This window comes from Pleurodeles waltl, chromosome 6 (assembly GCF_031143425.1).
Source record: "Pleurodeles waltl isolate 20211129_DDA chromosome 6, aPleWal1.hap1.20221129, whole genome shotgun sequence".
NCBI lineage: Eukaryota > Metazoa > Chordata > Amphibia > Caudata > Salamandridae > Pleurodeles > Pleurodeles waltl.
In genome coordinates, this window is record NC_090445.1 from 324,729,419 (window position 1) to 324,748,181 (window position 18,763).

Sequence of the window (18,763 nt, forward strand, 5' to 3'; positions counted from 1 at the left end):
CCCTGGGTCTCCTCTCAGCACGACGAGCGAGGTCCCTTGAATCCAGCAACTCTGTCCAAGTGACTCCCACAGTCCAGTGACTCTTCAGTCCAAGTTTGGTGGAGGTAAGTCCTTGCCTCCCCACGCCAGACTGCATTGCTGGGAACCGCGACTTTTGCAGCTACTCTGGCCTCCGTGCACTTCCGGCAGAAATTCTTTGTGCACAGTCCAGCCTGGGTCCACGGCACTCTAACCTGCATTGCACGACCTCCTAAGTTGTCCTCCGGCGACGTGGGACTCCTTTGTGCGACTTCGGGTGAGCACCGTTTCTCTCCACTTCGTAGTGCCTGTTCCGGCACTCCTGCGGGTGCTGTCTGCTTCTGAGAGGGCTCCTTGTCTTGCTCAACGCCCCCTCTGTCCCCAGACGCAATTGGCGACATCCTGGTCCCTCCTGGACCACAGCAGCATCCAAAAACGCTAACCGCACGACTTGCAGCTAGCAAGGCTTGTTGGCGGTCTTTCTTCAGGAAAACACTTCTGCACGACTCTCCACGGCGTGGGGGATCTATCCTCCAAAGGGGAAGTCTCTAGCCCTTGTCGTTCCTGCAGAATCCTCAGCTTCTACATCCTAGTAGCAGCTTCTTTGCATCCACAGCTGGCATTTCCTGGGCATCTGCCCATCTCCGACTTGCTTGTGACTTTTGGACTTGGTCCCCTTGTTCCACAGGTACCCTCGACTGGAAATCCATTGTTGTTGCATTGCTGGTTTGTGTCTTTCCTGCAGAATTCCCCTATCACGACTTCTATGTCCTTTGGGGAACTTTAGTGCACTTTGCACTCACTTTTCAGGGTCTTGGGGTGGGCTATTTTTCTAACCCTTACTATTTTTTAATAGTCCCAGCGACCCTCTACAAGGTCACATAGGTTTGGGGTCCATTCGTGGTTCGCATTCCACTTTTGGAGTATATGGTTTGTGTTGCCCCTATCCCTATGTGTCCCCATTGCATCCTATTGTAACTATACATTGTTTGCACTGTTTTCTAATACTATTACTGCATATTTTGGTATTGTGTACATATATCGTGTGTATATTTGCTATCCTCATACTGAGGGTACTCACTGAGATACTTTTGGCATATTGTCATAAAAATAAAGTACCTTTATTTTTAGTATATCTGTGTATTGTGTTTCCTTATGATATTGTGCATATGACACTTGTGGTACTGTAGGAGCTTCACTCGTCTCCTAGTTCAGCCTATGCTGCTCTGCTGAGCTACCATTATCTATCAGCCTATGCTGTTAGACACCCTATACACTAATCAGGGATAACTGGGCCTCGTGCAAGGTGTAAGTACCCCTTGGTACTCACTACAAGCCAGTCCAGCCTCCTACATCTATAGATTGGTAGGTCATTGCAGATAGAGGTGCTTCTATGCTGGTTGGTTTGTACAGATGGTTGCCTGTATGTCATGTGGTCCTTGTGCTTCGATGCATGCATGTTGCTTGACCAAGAGTGTGAGTACCTACATGTGTTGATCAGTGTTCACGTATGTGTCTCTGTTGTGATTCTGTGTGCAGCCACAATAAAAACCTAAAACTGATTGAATTTGTAAATGTTTGTCTTCCTGGCCAAGTTTTCACGCATCCCAATCCCCCCCCACATTAAGATTCAATGTTTTTCCAGCTGCTCTTCAAGCTTTGAAGAGGAAGAAACGGTATGAGCAACAGCTGAGTCAAATTGATGGCACCCTCTCCACTATTGAGTTCCAGCGTGAGTCTCTGGAGAATGCCACCACTAACACCGAGGTTCTCAAAACTATGTCCGAGGCAGCCAAAGCTATGAAAGAGGCACACCAGCACATGTGAGTACCGTCATTGGTATTACTGTGGGTGTTTTTTTTTAATATTGCACTGTAAGGTGGGTACATAGATACTTGAATTTGTACCTTTCCTTGTGGTATCAAAAGGGTGTCCTTTGCTGGGACAAACGTCTGGTGTCGTGTGTGTGTGTGTGTGTGTGTGTGTGTGTGTGTGTGTACGTACGTGTTTTTTTTTTTTTTGTTTCCTCACATGAACTTAGCAACCATGCAAATCTGCTGGAGGTGCTCAAAGTTTTATGTAAAAAATAGTTGCTAGTTTACCTTGTTGCTTTGTTGCAGGGACGTGGACAAAGTAGATGATCTAATGGCAGATATCACAGAGCAGCAAGAACTGGCGCAGGAAATTTCCGATGCCATATCCCGGCCGATGGGGTTCGCAGACGATGTGGATGAGGTATTGTTATCTGCACCCTGTTAGCATCTTCGTTTTTTTTGCTTTTTCCATATTTTTTCTTCCTTTTTTATTTATTTTCTTGCTTTCACACTTTTTTCCTATATTGATTCAACCCCTTTTGATTAATAATTTCCTTAGCACATTTTTTGTAATTCCTTTACCAGTTCTCCCTGTACTTCTTCGTCCTATCTAGCTGTTAATTGACTATTCTAACTTGTTCTCATGCCTCTCTTACTTGCTGTTTCTTTCCTTCACCTTCAGTTATATTTCTCTTTTTACACCTTGAGCATGGGCAAGTGATGAGCTGTACATTTTGTCACACAGGATGAACTTTTGGCTGAGTTGGAGGAAATGGAACAAGAAGACTTGGAGAAGGAATTGTTGAATGTGGGAGAGGATGAACCTGCCAAACTTCCCAGTGTTCCATCTACCCGTGTTCCAACTGTGCCAGGTAGTGTTTGCTACAAAAGAGTATTAAATGACTTTGGATTTAAGGCAACGACTGGGTGAACGAGGGTGCTTTGCGGATACTGTAGTTGCTTTCACTGTTCCTTCTAGAGCCCTAATGTAGGAATAGCAGGGCTGCTGCAGGACAGAATTGAAGTATTCTGGCAGAGCTGCTCTTGCAAGGGCTTAAAGGTCCTAACTAGTGCTGTGGCTGAGGTCCCATTCCAGAGGCCAGCTGGGAGAAAGTACTGGGCCAATCCTAAAATGAAAAAAGCACAGAAGAGCATTTTAAATACCACTACCAACAAAACCTGGTTCCCATTTCCACACTTAGGTAGTCTTTGTAGCAGGCTGAACGATTGGCAGTTTTGGGAGGTCTCAAAAGTTAAAATGTGCTACATAGATTTGAAGCCCCCATTGATGCTTTCATTTTGCATGATGATTGCTGTTGCACTTTTATACTTTGTTGATAACAGACCCACAACTCTCTTTCTTTCCTTCCATTACCTCTTGAAATATTGACTTAAATTGAAACCCTCCTCTTCACTCCCAGTAACTCAAGGGAAATACACTGGTCAATATCCAATTTATAGGCGCCCAGGAAAAGTACAAATTTGGAAATGATCTCACTGCTCAATCATAACACAGGGCAAAAGAAACATAGGACAGGATTTTCAGACCAAGTTGTGTACTAAAAAATCTCACATTATTCATGGTCGTTGGTTATGCCTTCTGGAGAGTTCAGTACCCCCTCCCACTAGACTTGCGGGGAAACTCTAGGAGTTCAGAGGGACCAGAGGAGAGGATCCACCAGGAGCAGGACAGTTACATTATTCTCTCTATCACATACCAAAACATAGTCCTGCAGCATCCGAGTTACCCTTGTATAGTCATCTGTGGAAACAGTGAAGAGGCATCTGAGTGGCTTTTGAATTAGTCACTGTTCTCTCATTTTTTTTTTCTCGTACATCAATGAGGAATGATTAAACAGCAACCAGGAAAAACAATACTGGAAAACAGAATCAATCAGCATTTCCTGATGCCATTTTAACCTATTAGCAGGTTATGAGAGAGAGTGAGTGAAGCAGAGGCTGCCCTCCATTACTATATTCTGCCTTGCAAATGTGCTGTACTGCAATGTCGCATCCTAAAGCAATCGGATTTTCTTTATGCGCTGGATTTCTTAGTATCCTCATATTGTGGGCCTAGTATATTTGGGGAATGTCATGATTTTTTTTCACCCCCTAGCTGCGATTTCCTTCTCTGCTGGAAGGCATGCAGGGCGACTGCTTATGCTGTAACGTTGCTCCATTCTGCAGTCTTTATACCTTTTCTGTCCCCAACACCCCTTGATTTTTTTAGTTGCTAGTATATAACATCTTACACACACCACCCTTAGAGTCTCTGGCTAGGAACCTCATGGACAAAGAATCTCTGGATCTTCAATGTAAGCGGCCTTATGTCAGGAATTCTCTACTCACAATGGGTGAATATTCGCCACATGCACTACACCTTCAGAGTTTTCCAGCTGATTCACTAAGTGTATCTTGGAGGAGAAGGCGCAATTCTTGAAGCCTTAAAAATCCGTCTTCCAATCAGGGTATCTGAGATGGACTCTTTGTTGGATATACTGTCACTTTAAGCCCGTGTGTGTGTGTGTGTGTGTGTGTGTGTGATGAAATCTTTGGCTATACTGTCTCTTTAAGCATGTGTGTGTGTGTGTGTGTATGATGAAATCTTTGGCTATACTGTCTCTTTAAGCACGTGTGTGTGTGTGTGTGTATGATGAAATCTTTGGCTATACGGTCTCTTTAAGCACGTGTGTGTGTGTTTCTTGCTGACAGGGTTCGTGCCATTGTAGTCACCTATACGTGTTTTGAAAGTCCTGCAATGCTGATCAGATGAGCTTCTCACTGCTTGATTGGAATCTATTCTCATGCGCCACATCCTCCACCCTTTCATGTCACTTGAGGGGTATAGTTAGGACCCCAAAAAAAACGAAGTTTCCTACAGGTACTGCATGGGACACTCCCTAGTATCTAGCAGTCAGAGTTGGTGCATCCGCTACAGGAATAGTATGCGCATGCAACGCACCGGCTGAACTTGGATGAACTAAGCTCCTCTCTGTCTCTTCCACTACAATCCTGGTGACCAGCGGGGGCTCGGGTACACTGCTGTGGTTTCCCGCCCACCATGGAAGAGAGACTCCCACCTATCCCCTCAGTGAGAGATCACAGGCAGGTGTTTATGGTGCAAATGCGCAGTCACTTCCACAAGCAGGAGTCGAACGCACACACTATGAAGAGTTGCGGCCTCTACGGGGCTCTCTAACTCGCAGGCAGACTCGGCCCCTGCTTCACTCACCCCCTAATCTGCTGGTAGGTAAAATGGCATCGGGAAATGCTGATTGGTTCTGTTTTCCAGTGTTGTCTACTTCTGTGTGGGAAGATGAAGCGCCACAAATGCAACAGTCCACAAGGAAGGGATAGTTCCAAATCTCATGAAGAGTAATCTTGTTGAGCACAGGCGAGGGAAGCAAGAAATAGAATGATTCAACAAGGCAACTACAGCAAAAATGACATCTAGATCGTAGTGTTCTGCTTATGTCTGTCAGTTTAACTATCTCCTGTCCAGAGGCATTGATGGCAGATCAAGAGTGCTGGAGCAAATTTCAGAGGTGGGGTGCTGTCATCAGTATTATGACATTGAAGTAATAGACTATACTTTCCCAAATATGACTAAAGTGTGGTGTGGTAGGGTACTGCAATTTACAAAGAGCACATTTCTCATTACCATTGAAATGGCCACTAAATTTGCAGTAACCATGAAGTTTTACATAAACGTACATGCCACACAGATTAAAACGTGTGGAAATTGGGCATCCGTGTTTATGTATAATTTGCAATTCACACAAGTAAAACGACCTTGGTTTGTTTTGGTCCCAGTAACATTTTGGTTTCCATCACACTTCAGATTTGCAACAGAAACCCAACATGCTTCATGTATACTTTTCTTGCTGCTGATCTATTTTGAAGTATTTGTGTAGTTTACAACAATTTCAGATTTGTTGCATGTTAAGCAAACATTTGACACCCTACAGCCTTTCCTTTTTGCACTCCCTATACCCGCGGAACATAGTCAGCTGGTTCACATTACATCACTTTGCCATTACAGAAAGGAAAACGAACCCTCAATCTCCATGTTAAATATACAAGCAGCTATTTGTCAGAAGACTTTGTCTGGCATTTAGCATCTATTTTTGGACGTACAGCAAATGTAACGTGATAAAAACAAGTCAACGTCCCTGTATTGCTTATTCTTCCCCTGACCTCCTATAAGGTCATTTTGGGAGTGTTACAGCGCATCCCTTAAACAAATGGAAACACAGCCCTGTGGTTCAAAAGGAGTTTAAGTTCTATGCACTATAAGGTAACCTGTGCCTCTCAATTACCATGGCACATCGAGGGGATTAGTACTGTGGCTACTTCGGATGAGCCAGTGGTCTTGAGACCACTGCAACCAATCGAGTCTTTATGAGAACACAGTACGTAACCCTGGATTCTCCTACTTAGGGGAGACCCCGTACCGTAGAAATGCCTGGTGTTGTAATTAGGACCAGGAAGGCGAAGTAAATGTCAAGTAGATTTATTGGTTCTCATTGCTGCTTCCATCATATTGTCGTTTCGTTCTCTCTCCTCACACTCAACAGTCTAAAGCAGCCTCCCTCTGTAACAGGGTCATTCCATTCCCTCGTGTGAGAGGGAGTGGATGGGCTGTACCACCTCGTTACCTTGAATGCTAACTAAAGATGTCGTCCAACACAACATAACAATTGTTAATTATAACAGCTAATTATAACACATGGTCCTATCAGTAATCCCACAGAGGTGCAACTACTGGAATCCTTGCTCTCTGCAAACTGTTTTCAGAAGCGAAATAATTAACCAGATGAGTACTTGCTGCATAAGAAAAGATAGTTTATTCTAACTGGTTACATAAGCATCTGGCTTAGCCCATTCATATGAATACATATGAATGCCTTTAATAATGCCACAACAGCCATTTTCATACGGTAAGGATTGATGATGACACTTTCAATACTGTTCGATTTCCTTTCATTTATTCAGAACGCCATTGCAATAACGCGTTTGGGCCGGCACCGCTGCCTTGATCACATATGTATGCATGTGTAAGTCCTTCTTTCGTAAATCTGGGAAAGCATGCACGCATTTTAAATCACTGTGGATGGCAGCTCGAACTGCAAAATTAGAAGTCTGGCTTTTGGCCGGCAAACCGCTAACAGAGAATTTAGTTGAAACAAAAAAAGAAAAGGACACATTCTTGTCACTTTCTTTTTGACTTTCTTATAGTAGACCGGTAAATACCCTCCCGTCCTTTGATTTCCCCTCCCCCCCCCCCCTCCCTTACACCACCACCACCGCGCTGAATTTTGTTTAGCAGAAATATAAATCTTGCTGCAGAAACCAGTTTCTTGAAACATGAAAGGCAAAGGAATTTATTCATGATACACCCTGGTCGAAAAGAAAGGCCTGAAGCAGACTTGGAGACGACAAACAGATGGATTTACGGAGAACAATTTAGAGGGCTAATCTTTCACTCCTCTACTTCTCACTTTAGCAGGTCGACTGGCTGTGTTCCTTAGACTTGCTCAAGCCATCTTTTCATATTCTAATGAACGTGTTTTGTCAAAAAAGACCACTGCCAATACAAGCCATTTCCAGTCATCTAGACGTTAGCTTCACTTGCCTTTTTGAAAAGCAGGGTAGTGGCATTTCTGAGGAGGAAAAGGTTGTTCATATACCCATACCTGGGCTTTATGCTGCCTAAAAGCTTAATTTTGCAGATAAGCTCAGTAAACCTTCCAAAGACCCTCGTTCCTCAGATCCTTGTACTTCGTGTCAGCGTGTGAAAGTTCACTTTGTTTTCAGTTAAGGTTATTCATCACCTAGGAACATCTTATGGCATTCAGAATGGAAAACTGTTTCTGTCGGCAAAGAGACCTTTTCTATTCAACAAAAAAAAAAAAAATTCTTATTTTCTTTCTAAGAGGACATAGTCATCAAAAGTGTTTCAGACTCCTTCCCTGCTGTACTTCGTGGCATTTTGAATTTTCATTTTAGTGTAGGCATCCCTGATCAAGACCATTGCAGCACAGCTTGGGAGACTAACCAGATCAATTTGTATGAAACTGATATGACAGACTAACTCAGTTTCCAGGCTGGTCTGCAATTAATGTCATGTTCCTGTCTTAATCTGAATGTTATGAAGGAGATGAAGTAAGATTTTCTCTTAAAGACTATTATCAGAAACCCCCTAACATGTTTGGGTGGGATAGTAAGTGGCAATGAATAAACTTCAAATTTAATGCACCTGGATCCGGAATTAATTTTTGTATCCTATGAAACTGCTGGAATTTAGGGTGGTTTAAATGGTCCTCCAGTCTTCTCTGTCATAAGTAATATCAGTCTGTCCTGGTTCGGAACGACTTTACTATGCAACCATTAAGATGGGAACGAGGCTGAGAGTCCAGTTCTTAGAAGCACAATCAATTTGGGGCAGACCGATAGCCAGAAATCCGATACCCCGCAAGACACCTTTGGGTGTTAAATGTTGAAGCAGGTGCTCTCGGTAGAGGTTCAAGAGAACCAGAAGAGTGACTTAACATTCTACACTATGGGGGTTATTACAACTTTGGAGGAGGTGTTAATCCGTCCCAAATGTGACGGATATACCACCAGCCGTATTACGAGTTCCATAGGATATAATGGACTCGTAATACGGCTGGTGGTATATCGGTCACTTTTGGGACGGATTAACACCTCCTCCAAAGTTGTAACAACCCCCTATGTCATTTGTGACTAGGTTGTCCACAAATACACCTCTAAGCCGGCTCAAACAGCAGGAAATGCCCAAACATCCCTAAAAAAAAAAAAAAATCACAAACCAGGGACTATGAGCATTGGTTTACCCTTTTGATTAACTTGTTAACCACATTTCTATATGTTTTTCAAGCACTTCTGTTTATTCTGTCGTTACCAACACAAACGAAAGCACACACATACCAGGGTGGTTCGAGTCGACAGGAGTGATTGAGGCTGTGGCAAATCCCATATCACCACCACAAGTCGGAGAGACCTCAAAATAGCTGTAGTGCAGATGATAGCTCCTCTCCAGGCTACAAGATCAAACTCCCAACTGCCACAGTATTGTACGGGCTTGCAGAAATATGTATCTAATGTGTTCAAAGTAATATCCGTTCTACCACATACTAAGAAGAAGCTTTCCTCCAACAGCTTCTTCATTTGGCAAAGTTTGAAGTTCCCTTCCATAAATGTACACCTTGATGCAGTGAAAGCTGACAAAAGGAATGTTTCCCAGATCTACTTGTTTCTAAATTCCACGGATTAAGGATTTTTGGAGGATGTCGAATGTCTTGCCTGGGGAAAAAAACTAACCGCTCAAAAAGGGCACAGACCAGTAGACCCAAAGATTATAATCAATTTGAACACCAAAGTATATAATAAAGCAATAGTATAATGTGGTTCTGGTTAGCAAACGTAAGGTACGTGAAATGTGCATTACTCAGGAATGGGAAAACTGCATTCTTTTAATATGTTCATGCAAAGAACAAAACTAATGTTTTAAAGTCATGCTAATGCCTAGCCTCCAATCAAGAGACCACCTCCCCTATGAAATTTTAACATAGTTCATACAAAGTTGATGGACTCCATCAGTCCCTCCTTGTTTGAATATACTCTCAAAGAATCTTTACATCACCTTTCATAGAAGGCAGCCTCTGCGTCTGGGTTAGTGGGATAAAGAAAGGCCTGTTGTTTACAAGTACCGAACACAGTTTTCATGTGAAATAGGGTACTCGTGGGATTAAATCCAGCTATGGTGCTGATAATGTTATTTTACTTACCCATAAAATAGGCTCTTTATGCCCACTTTTTGTTTTCAAAATCCTTATATGACCACAAAAATACAATAGTAAAAGGCCCGATAACTAATAACACCCATCAGAAATATTTAGAGACTGTTTGAATTGGCGTTTGTTTGGCATGCTGTATTGCTGTCCGTTATTTGTGTGCAAGTTTGGTACTGGAGCAGTGATTATTCCATCCTAAATTTCTGTGATTAGGACACAGCATTGCTGGCTAGCTATGGCTCTTTATGAACGGGATCATAATTTGGTGTTGGGTCTCTCTTGTCGAGTTCCTGTCATTGGCAGAAGTGGTAAAGTTTCAGTGCTTATTATTGGTTGCTCTCGTTTAATGTCTGCTGCATGTTGTCTTCCCTGAATTATTGCTTCTAATGGTTCTCTGATGGTCTTTCTGCCAAGCTGCAGCCAGGCTCCTAGTTTCTGGCTGCCACTGTGCTTTATAAAATGTTATCACATTATTATAATAATCATAATAAAGAGTGGCCATTAATAAGGCTGTTGTCAGTTTGCTAAAGTACAGATGGTTGGGCTCTTCTCTCAGTTGAATAAAGCGGTCTGCAGTATGTTGTACCCTGGACTCCTGGATAGCCAGCCCCATTTCTCAACCTCACTCGCCAGTCCACTGATGTTTTTGCCTCATGGAAGTTCCTTGGAAGACTTCTTAGGAGTATGCTTATCTACGAGTGCTGGTTAGCATGTATTAGGGCACCAGTTACTGGAGGTGATTAATGGTACATTCAGGAGGGATGCCCGTAGTACACACAGGGCGTTTGAAGGTTGAGGCTGATCCTGCCAGCCTGATTATGTACCTGTAGGAGTCCGTTGTATTAGGCATTCTGGTGTAGTCTGAACGAGCCATTAGCAGGGCGCTTGTTACATTTGTTCAGTGGTCAGTTTCCAAAACAGGCAGACTTTTCTATAGAAATGAGAACTGTCATTTTGCCTTTGTGCAGTTTGTTGTCTGGTCAAACAGCAAATGAGGAAGAACTCTGAATAAAATATGGTCAGTATTGGTATATTTTAAGTTGAGGTTTGTGTGGGTTCTAGTATTTTAGATCATTCAAAGGGGAGGTGTCTTTCCTTGGCACTGCCTGCTATCCGTGTCTGTTTTGGCACAATTTAGGCACGGTATATTTTTTTTCAATACAAAAGGACACAATATATGCATTTGCTGGTGGTGCCTTCACATTTCCTCTCAGATCTTAGTAGATCGTTGTATCATTATCCTACTTCTGGGAAATAAGCTGTGGAGTGGCAGATATATTGCCCCCAAACAACAAAGACAAGATTGCCAAGTCTTGTATTTCACTGCACAAGACTCTGTTTGACAGGCTTTACAAACCCAATTCTGATTTGGTAAAATGATTGGATATACTCTATAACTGTTCAATCCACAGATATTCGCTCGGTATTTTAGTTAAGGTATTTTAGTTAAGGTTTGATGAGCACCTGAGAGGTCAAGGCTGCCTGTTTGCCCATTGTCCAGCGCGATGAGCAAGTCTTTCCCTGCTGTTAGTCAGATGGTTTGGAAATGCCTGTTGGTAATGTAGAAGGCTGAGGCTTCCCACAAACTCCTGTATTTGCTTTATTATCTCGCTTTTCAGGATCTTACTCATGAACAAGACGTCCACAATTGGTAGGTACCTGTACAAGATTGTGTCTGGCTTTAAGTGAGGGGTTATGGTTGTAGGTATTTGGGCCCCGGTACAGTACCCCTAGGAAAGGAAGGGTTTGCTACGTTTGCAATGTCTGCGAAGAATGTTCAGAAGAACCTTTTGATATGTACAGCTGGATGTGGTCCAATCAGTGGATTGGAAGCTTTAATCTGAGAATCAGTCTTGTAGCTTGTTTTCTGCACTGGAACTTGTGATATTGCTGTTCCCTGTAGTTCAGATGGTGGTATTGTGTGTGGGGATATTTTGAGTCTGTTCAGCATAGTTTCCCTTGTTGTGGGCCTGGAAAAGGAATGTTCTTAGTTCCCAAGCGTGGGCCACTTCATGGATTATGTTGAGGATTTCACTCCACCACTCATTGCTTGACTCGCTGATGCCACACAAGGGAAACTGTTTTATTTTTCTTTTTACCTTTGGGGAGGGGGGGGGGCTCACTACACAGCTTCATAGTACGTGTACCCGCCCAGCCCCTTCTTTTTAATTTCTGGCAGTCTGTATCTTTCGCTGTCAGTGATTGACTCAATTGGTATTCTTTCTTCGCTCACACACCTTTAGTTTGGCAAGGAATACGTAGCATATCATTTTGATGGATGCTATGTTTGGCTATATTTTTTGATGGAGAATACCCAAGACATCCTTCGAATTGGGGGAAAATAATTTTGATATGGAAAGGAAAAATTGTAATAAGACCACATTCAAAGTAACACAGAGTTATGACATACTACACCTACCCATAGATAAGCAGACACACAAAGTGAGACAAAATATGCAAGATCACTTCTTTCATTCGTACTGTTTATATCGTCAAATACTGAAGTTTTCAGACAGTACTGGTTTTGCTACCTTTTGATTACAGGTGTGTGGTTGTTTTCCCAAGAAAGCTACCGGAAGCCTACGTGTCCAAATGGACATTTAAGAGGCATACATTTTTTTGCATTAAGGTCCACCGAGCACGCCTCTTCATGTTTGCCATCCTATTACTTGGAAGACACACGGAAAACCTGTCTCGCTCAGTCTTTCCAGTAGACGTGCTTCCTTTGTTCATTTGCCAAAAAAGAAATGGTACGTTTTAGAATATTTTATAGTAGAACTCAACATCCCCACCCCGGCCCCCCAACGTGCTTCCAGACCCACCGCAATTTCGAGGAAAAACAAACAAATTGGATCATTGCTCCCCAGTATGAGCTTAGGCTATCAACTGTTTGTTGGGACTATTTTCCTTGTTACTAGTACCTGTCACTTCTGTTGGCTAAAATTGTATACGTATATCTTTTTTATTCACAGCGCCAAGAGTCGAAGAGGATGAGGATGAGGACTTACGAGAGCTGGAGGCTTGGGCATCCTGATTAATGCAAGTGAGACCACCCGCTATGACCGCAGCTGGCGGGACTATCCAGTCTGACGCCGGGCAGGATAGCTACAGACGGAGAACCTTCACTGCTCTTGCAAACTGTAAAATCTGTACATAAAACATAGACTTTATAGAAAATAAATTTTATATCTGGGAAACGCATGTGGATAAGCTGGTGAGATAGGGGAGAAATGTGGACGGTGGAGGAAGAAACCACACTAGAGGGCTAGAGTGAGGGTTGATGGTCCATGAAGAAATTTTCTTGGTTTTTGAAATACGAAAGGAGAGGGGAAAGGTAAGAAGAAAGATATGTCAAAGTCGTCCTTGAGGATCAGGAAGGAACATTCAGTAAGTAAAAGTAGGGGGATTTTCCATTAAAAATGATAAATGGTTTGGGAGAGTGCAAATGCACTAAAGAAAAATTCAAAAGCCAAGTTATGGGGAGGAGGAATCTAATGCCAAAAATGATTTACTGGTAGAGAAATGTAAGAAGTCTGAGGCTAAGATTAATAAATTGAGGCGACTTTCCAAGGACAAACAAATGTTCTATGGTAGGAATTGGGGGGGGGGGGGGTGGAGGTTTAAAGGAAGTAAAATGCCATGGGTAGAGAGGTGGGCGATTATAAGAGGGAGGCATCTAAAGTTTAGGGGGGGTCCCAACTAAAGAGTCTGTGGAGGACAAACGGAGAAATCTTATGAGCTGTTCTTGAAGCCAAACGGTTTATACGGTTACAACTAGTGGGAAGGGAAGAGGGTGGGGGCGAGTGAGCAGTTCCACGAAGTAAAATCAATTGGTAAAACGGGGAGAAAGGGTGTGAATACTACAAGGGGCAGCTAGAGGGAAGATTGTGTGGGTGGATATGGAAACCTAATTTCGAAGAGGAAGATTTGATGGGTAGAAAGTAACTACCGATTCAGTGAGCCAACTATGAGAGCTTACTTGAGAAATACCAGAGGATGGACTGGGACTCTATTTCAGAGTAGACATAGGAGCATGTCAGAAGTACTGACCAGTTAAAGGACCCTAACTCTTCCGCAAATTTCCCACCCTTTGTCTATGTTTTCTGTCTTAAAGCTGGGCCTGGGAAACCTTTCCTATCCCAGATTTCACTGACGTCTGGATTGTAACCAATGCAGGATCTGCAGCTGTGCCTGGTTTCCCACGCTACCAGTTACCACTTCCTCTCCACTGCACCTTCACTCTCCCAGGAGACATGACTCTGACCGCACTCTTCTTTGGAACTTGAAGGACAGTGAAGGGTGTTTCAGTGGAATCTGGCATCGGGGAACCTGTTTTGTGCACCCACAGATTGAGGAGCCTAGATAGGATTCCTCTGTTTCTCTCTCTGCCTCACATGCACACCACTCTATTCCACTTCATTCGCCCGTCTTTTCTCACTCATCCACGTTTTGTCCTCACTCATCTCCTCTTTTCCTCACCCTTCTATCCACTTACTCATTTTGTTTCTGTACTTGTACCATCTTTCCTTCTTGTCTCTTCATCAGTCTTATTCTGTAGATGTTTTTTGTAACGTCTCCATTGTGCCTTTTCTCAAGCAGCCACAACAGTTTTCAGAAAAGCTGGTCATTCGCCCATTATTTCTACCTGAACTGCTTCATTCTTCTCCTACCGTTCTTCATCCAACAACCTCCTTTTCTTACCTTATTCGATTTTGTCTATCCTTCTTTTCTCCCATGGTTTTACCTCCTCACCACCTCTCATAATTCTTCACCCTCTTCTTACCACAATTGAACCTACAACATTTCGTTAGCATCATGTAATTTCCTTTCTCCTTCACCTCTTTGCATTCCTTTCCTTTTATCTTGTTTTCCTAGCTCCCTTCTCGTTCCGCTGCGTTTTTTTGTCTTCCCCTGCTTTCCTTTGTTCATTTCCCCTCTTCTGCACTATGCCCTACTCAGTTAATATTTATTGCTTTTTCTTTACCTTTTCATTTCCGTTACTCTTTTCTCCTTCCTTTGACATACTTTCCTCTCTGCCGTTGTCCTCATATATTTTTCCCCACAGAGCAGATAGTGTGGCTCAGTTTTTTGTGCTGTTGTAAATCACATTTCAAACATGCTTGGAATTCATTTCCAATAAAATGTGAAGTTGTACATTTCTCAAGTTCTTATTGTCTCCTTCACTTGGGTGAATCTCGCCCAGAGCTCCGTTCCTGCTGACTATTGTCTGCATCAAACCCATGGCCTTGCACCGAGGGGCTGTTGCTTACTGTCCTCTCACCCCCTTCCTCTAGCTTCATCACAGATTCCCCTCGGTCCCGCTTGGGAAGGGCTCTAGCTATTAACCGTCCCTTTTACCCCATAGACCCTTCTCTGCTACAAAGGTTGTTAGTGTCCTTATTGCTTTCTCTATTTTTCCAGAACTCGAAGAAGTGTTTTTCTTGCTCATAGCACCATATTTGCCACCCTGGAGGGTACACTCTGCTTCCCTGCCCTCAAGATATCTTTGTTCACTCTTTTAGGTCCACTGACCTTGGCCCCACAAAGGAGGGTATATCATCCAGTTTTCTTGAGGTCTGAGCTTGCCACTGGAAATCGCTATCCTACTTCTACTCTAGCCACTAGACTTCACACCAGAATAACGTGTCCCTTCTCATTCCTACAGCTGCCAAGTTCACTTATTGGAAGTGGCTGTCTCCTCGCTCATGTACACCCAAATCACTCTTACCACAACAAAAGGGCAGTCTTACCCTCTTCCCAACCCCTAAACCTCACACTAGACCGCACTGAAGACTCTACACAATCTCTCTCTCAGGCCCACACCCCCTTTCTCCCTCACTGAAAGGATATATATATTTTGAGTACACCTGCTGCCTTTTATATGTCCTCCTGTCCCTCCTGATATGTTTTTACAAGATTTCTTGCGAACACAGCCCATTAGAGCCTTCTTAACCAAAGGTATGTGCCAACTTACCAGCTTGAGTGGAAGGAACAGAAATGCCATGCCCCATGCGTCTTCCACAACGTACCAGGACATAATGCGTATTGGCCATAAAATTGGATCGAGCTACAGACTGTGAGGGATACATTGATATTTTTGAAGTGGTTTGTTGGTACTCTTTTTCCCAAAACGATGCACACACAAGAAATCCACAGATACTTTTCGAGGTTTTATTAAATTATTAAAGGCCAGTTTTAGTGCAGAGTATATGTAAAAGCATAGCTAAAGATATACAAGTTATGGCGATTTAATATAAAAGCACTACACGTGAATAACATGAAATTGAATGTGAATTCACAAAACATAAATAATGTGAAAATTGACGGTCTCGATCTTTGTATACCACCTTTCCTAATTCTAGCTATTGTCTACATTATCAACAAAATCTTGCTTTAAGTAAGAGCTTCCCAGATAGCACGCACACATGCTGTGCATTTCTCATAGTTTTCGAGTCTGCTGCCTGCCTCTGGACGAAGCTGGATCTTGTCTCTATTATGTAGCTGTTCCCGAAAAATGAGATAGTAAGCAACATGGCACAACCTTGTTCCTCTGTCCCTGAGAGGCTTGGGAACAAATTTTATAATATTTTTCAATTTTGTTTTTCCAGAAAGAAGTAACCGTTGATCAGTGATTTACAGTAGGAATAGAAGCATGAGAATCCCCTTGTATGTTCATCTAGAGCTATATAACTTTGTATGTAAGTGGTATTTCAATAGCCTAGCCAAATTGCAGCGGACCGTTTTACATGGTCAAAGAAAAGCCTAAAGTCAGCGAGTTAGAGGAGAGTGTCGAGTCGGCTCTCATTATCTTAAATGAGACTACTGGATTTCTAGGTAGCAGGATCGTTCCTGGTGTGGGGGACTGAGTCTGACCCACTTGGAAGGACCTCTGTCACCCTAAATCGGTTTTTGCTCTGGCTAACTAGCAGTGCCTCATCTCTCCCATGGGGAAGGGATGATTGGGCAGCCGAGCGCATGACATCTTGGAAACTTCTCAGGGAAGCCGTGGTCACTCAGGTTCCAACCAGCTCTCTCATTTACAGTATGATCTCATATACAAATGACAAAGGCAGTTTAAGTTTTATAGATTGTTTTTAATAAAACAACTGCATTTTAGATAGTAAGGCGTGAGCCGCAATAACCAGAACCATACAACATAGTAGGATTGAAATAGTCACGATGAGAGTGAAACATAAAAACAACGCTATCATGGTGTTAATAGATTCTATTCTCTCTCAGTAAGTTATATTTCGAGCACAGCATGTTAAGCTACTAACTTGCCTTTCAGATTCCCCGGGAAGCCATCAACCCTCATACCTGAGCAAAGGCCTGTGATCTGGTTCAGCATCTGCAACAGGGCAGTCAGCGTCTAGTTGTGGTTCCCTGGTCAGAATCTCCCTCTTGCGTGTATTAGGACAAGGAAGTGTTTTTATAACTAACATGTCAGTGTGATCACAAAATGTCCCTACGCAAGAATGCCAAAGACTAAACTTCTACCACGTCTATCGGCAATGTACCAGACTGTATCCTTGACTGAAGCACAGAGTGAACAAGAATTTGTTATTGAAAACTTCAGTGCTGAAGTAGGCTAAACAGTGTGATATAAAAAATAAAATAAGACCGTAGAACTGGCTATTTGAAAAATAACAGTACGAAGCTGAATAACAAGCATTTAGAGCAAAGTGCACAAAGGCTCTATGCTGCGAGCAAAGGAATAAAAGACATCCAGGGCAAAGTGCACAAAGGCCTGAAGCTAATGTGCAAAGGATACATAAAACTGACCACACTACACCCTTCCCTTGTCGGTACCAAGTGGTTCTAATCAAACCGAAAATAAAAATATGCCCCAGATATAAAAATATACAAAATATGTTTCGACAAGTCCAGAGGACACCAAAGCATAAAACTAAATCTTAAATTTGCAAGCAAGTGACGGAAAGCCAAATCGTTACAATGTCAATTTTGTTTTTCCTGCTTTTCTAAAAAAAAAAAAAAAAATCAAATTTCAAATGGAAGCCGCGGAAAGCAGGAGATCCTCCACTTCGACAGATATCAACACTGGAAAATCCACGCCAAATACTGTCATGGAGCAGGTGTGTTCCAAAGCCCCAGAACCATCCAAGGCGGCACCCCGTGCAGGGCCTATGAATGAGACAATACCATCTTCCTCCAGGAAGGGAATCTCATAAACTGCCTCACGAAGCAAACGCAACCGCAGTGCACAAGTCTGGGAATGAGCCCTAATCGGGAACATCAACAGATCAGCATCAACCACTGGGGGGCGCTGTAGTGAGAGACAGAGAGTCAGTGCATGTTCAAACGAGCACCAAAGGCACCGAAACAGGGGTTGCACACAATCCAAAACTGGTCGGAATGACAGAGACCAGTCACACTCCAACTGTCCCAGGAGTGTTGCTCCAAAATGCTGCATCATGCGTTCACGACACAGCTGCGCTGACGGGAGCGCCAATATTGGATCTCGTTGCGGTGGGACAGCCATTGCGGAAGAACAACAGCAACTGCAAAACACCAGCCAACAAAGCCAAAGTAATCGGGAATCCCTGAAAAATGCTTCAGAAAATAGAATGAATAGCCTAAGGTATCAAACCGAAAATATGGAAGAGAAGGTATGAGCAAAACCAACACCAACGGCTTTGAAAAAATGTGCAATTTCAGCAGTGCTGGACGCATTAAATATATGTCCCACGAGTTCACCAAAGTGGGTCGGAAAGTTAGTATTTAATAGGGACTGTATTTCTGCTGATGACCTCGCCACCTGAAGTGCGTAGGTCTCGCATGCAGATGTAAGGGCCACATGCTTCTGAAACAATAGAGCCTTCAGTCGACTCAACTTGTCGAAATTCACCTTGGAAGTAGCAATGTGAGGCCAGATGTCCGCTACCTCCCTAAATTCAGTGGGGGGAAACAACACATTCCCGCAGCACGTAACGGCCTTGGTGACAACGACCACGTAAACTATTCCGGCACGCATGCCACAACAGGCTTCACTGTTAAGAAGGATGTAGCTGCCGTTTGAAAGCACCTGGAAAGTGTTTTTAATCACGGGGACTGGAACTCCCTTCAGATAGCAAGCCAAGTTTGCAACCAAGGCAT

General features: G+C 43.2%; 1 protein-coding gene across 1 annotated transcript in view; it reads left to right on the top strand.

The window, feature by feature from the left end:
- The window catches only part of CHMP4A (charged multivesicular body protein 4A), a 30,821-nt gene extending 16,013 nt beyond the window's left edge, over positions 1-14,808 (top strand). Inside the window, exons 3-6 of the mRNA XM_069238167.1 lie at positions 1,664-1,841; positions 2,139-2,253; positions 2,578-2,704; positions 12,622-14,808. Coding sequence (XP_069094268.1) covers positions 1,664-1,841; positions 2,139-2,253; positions 2,578-2,704; positions 12,622-12,683 — 482 coding nt within the window. The 3' untranslated portion in view covers positions 12,684-14,808. The remainder of the gene's footprint in view (positions 1-1,663; positions 1,842-2,138; positions 2,254-2,577; positions 2,705-12,621) is intronic.
- The last annotated feature ends 3,955 nt before the right edge of the window (positions 14,809-18,763 follow it).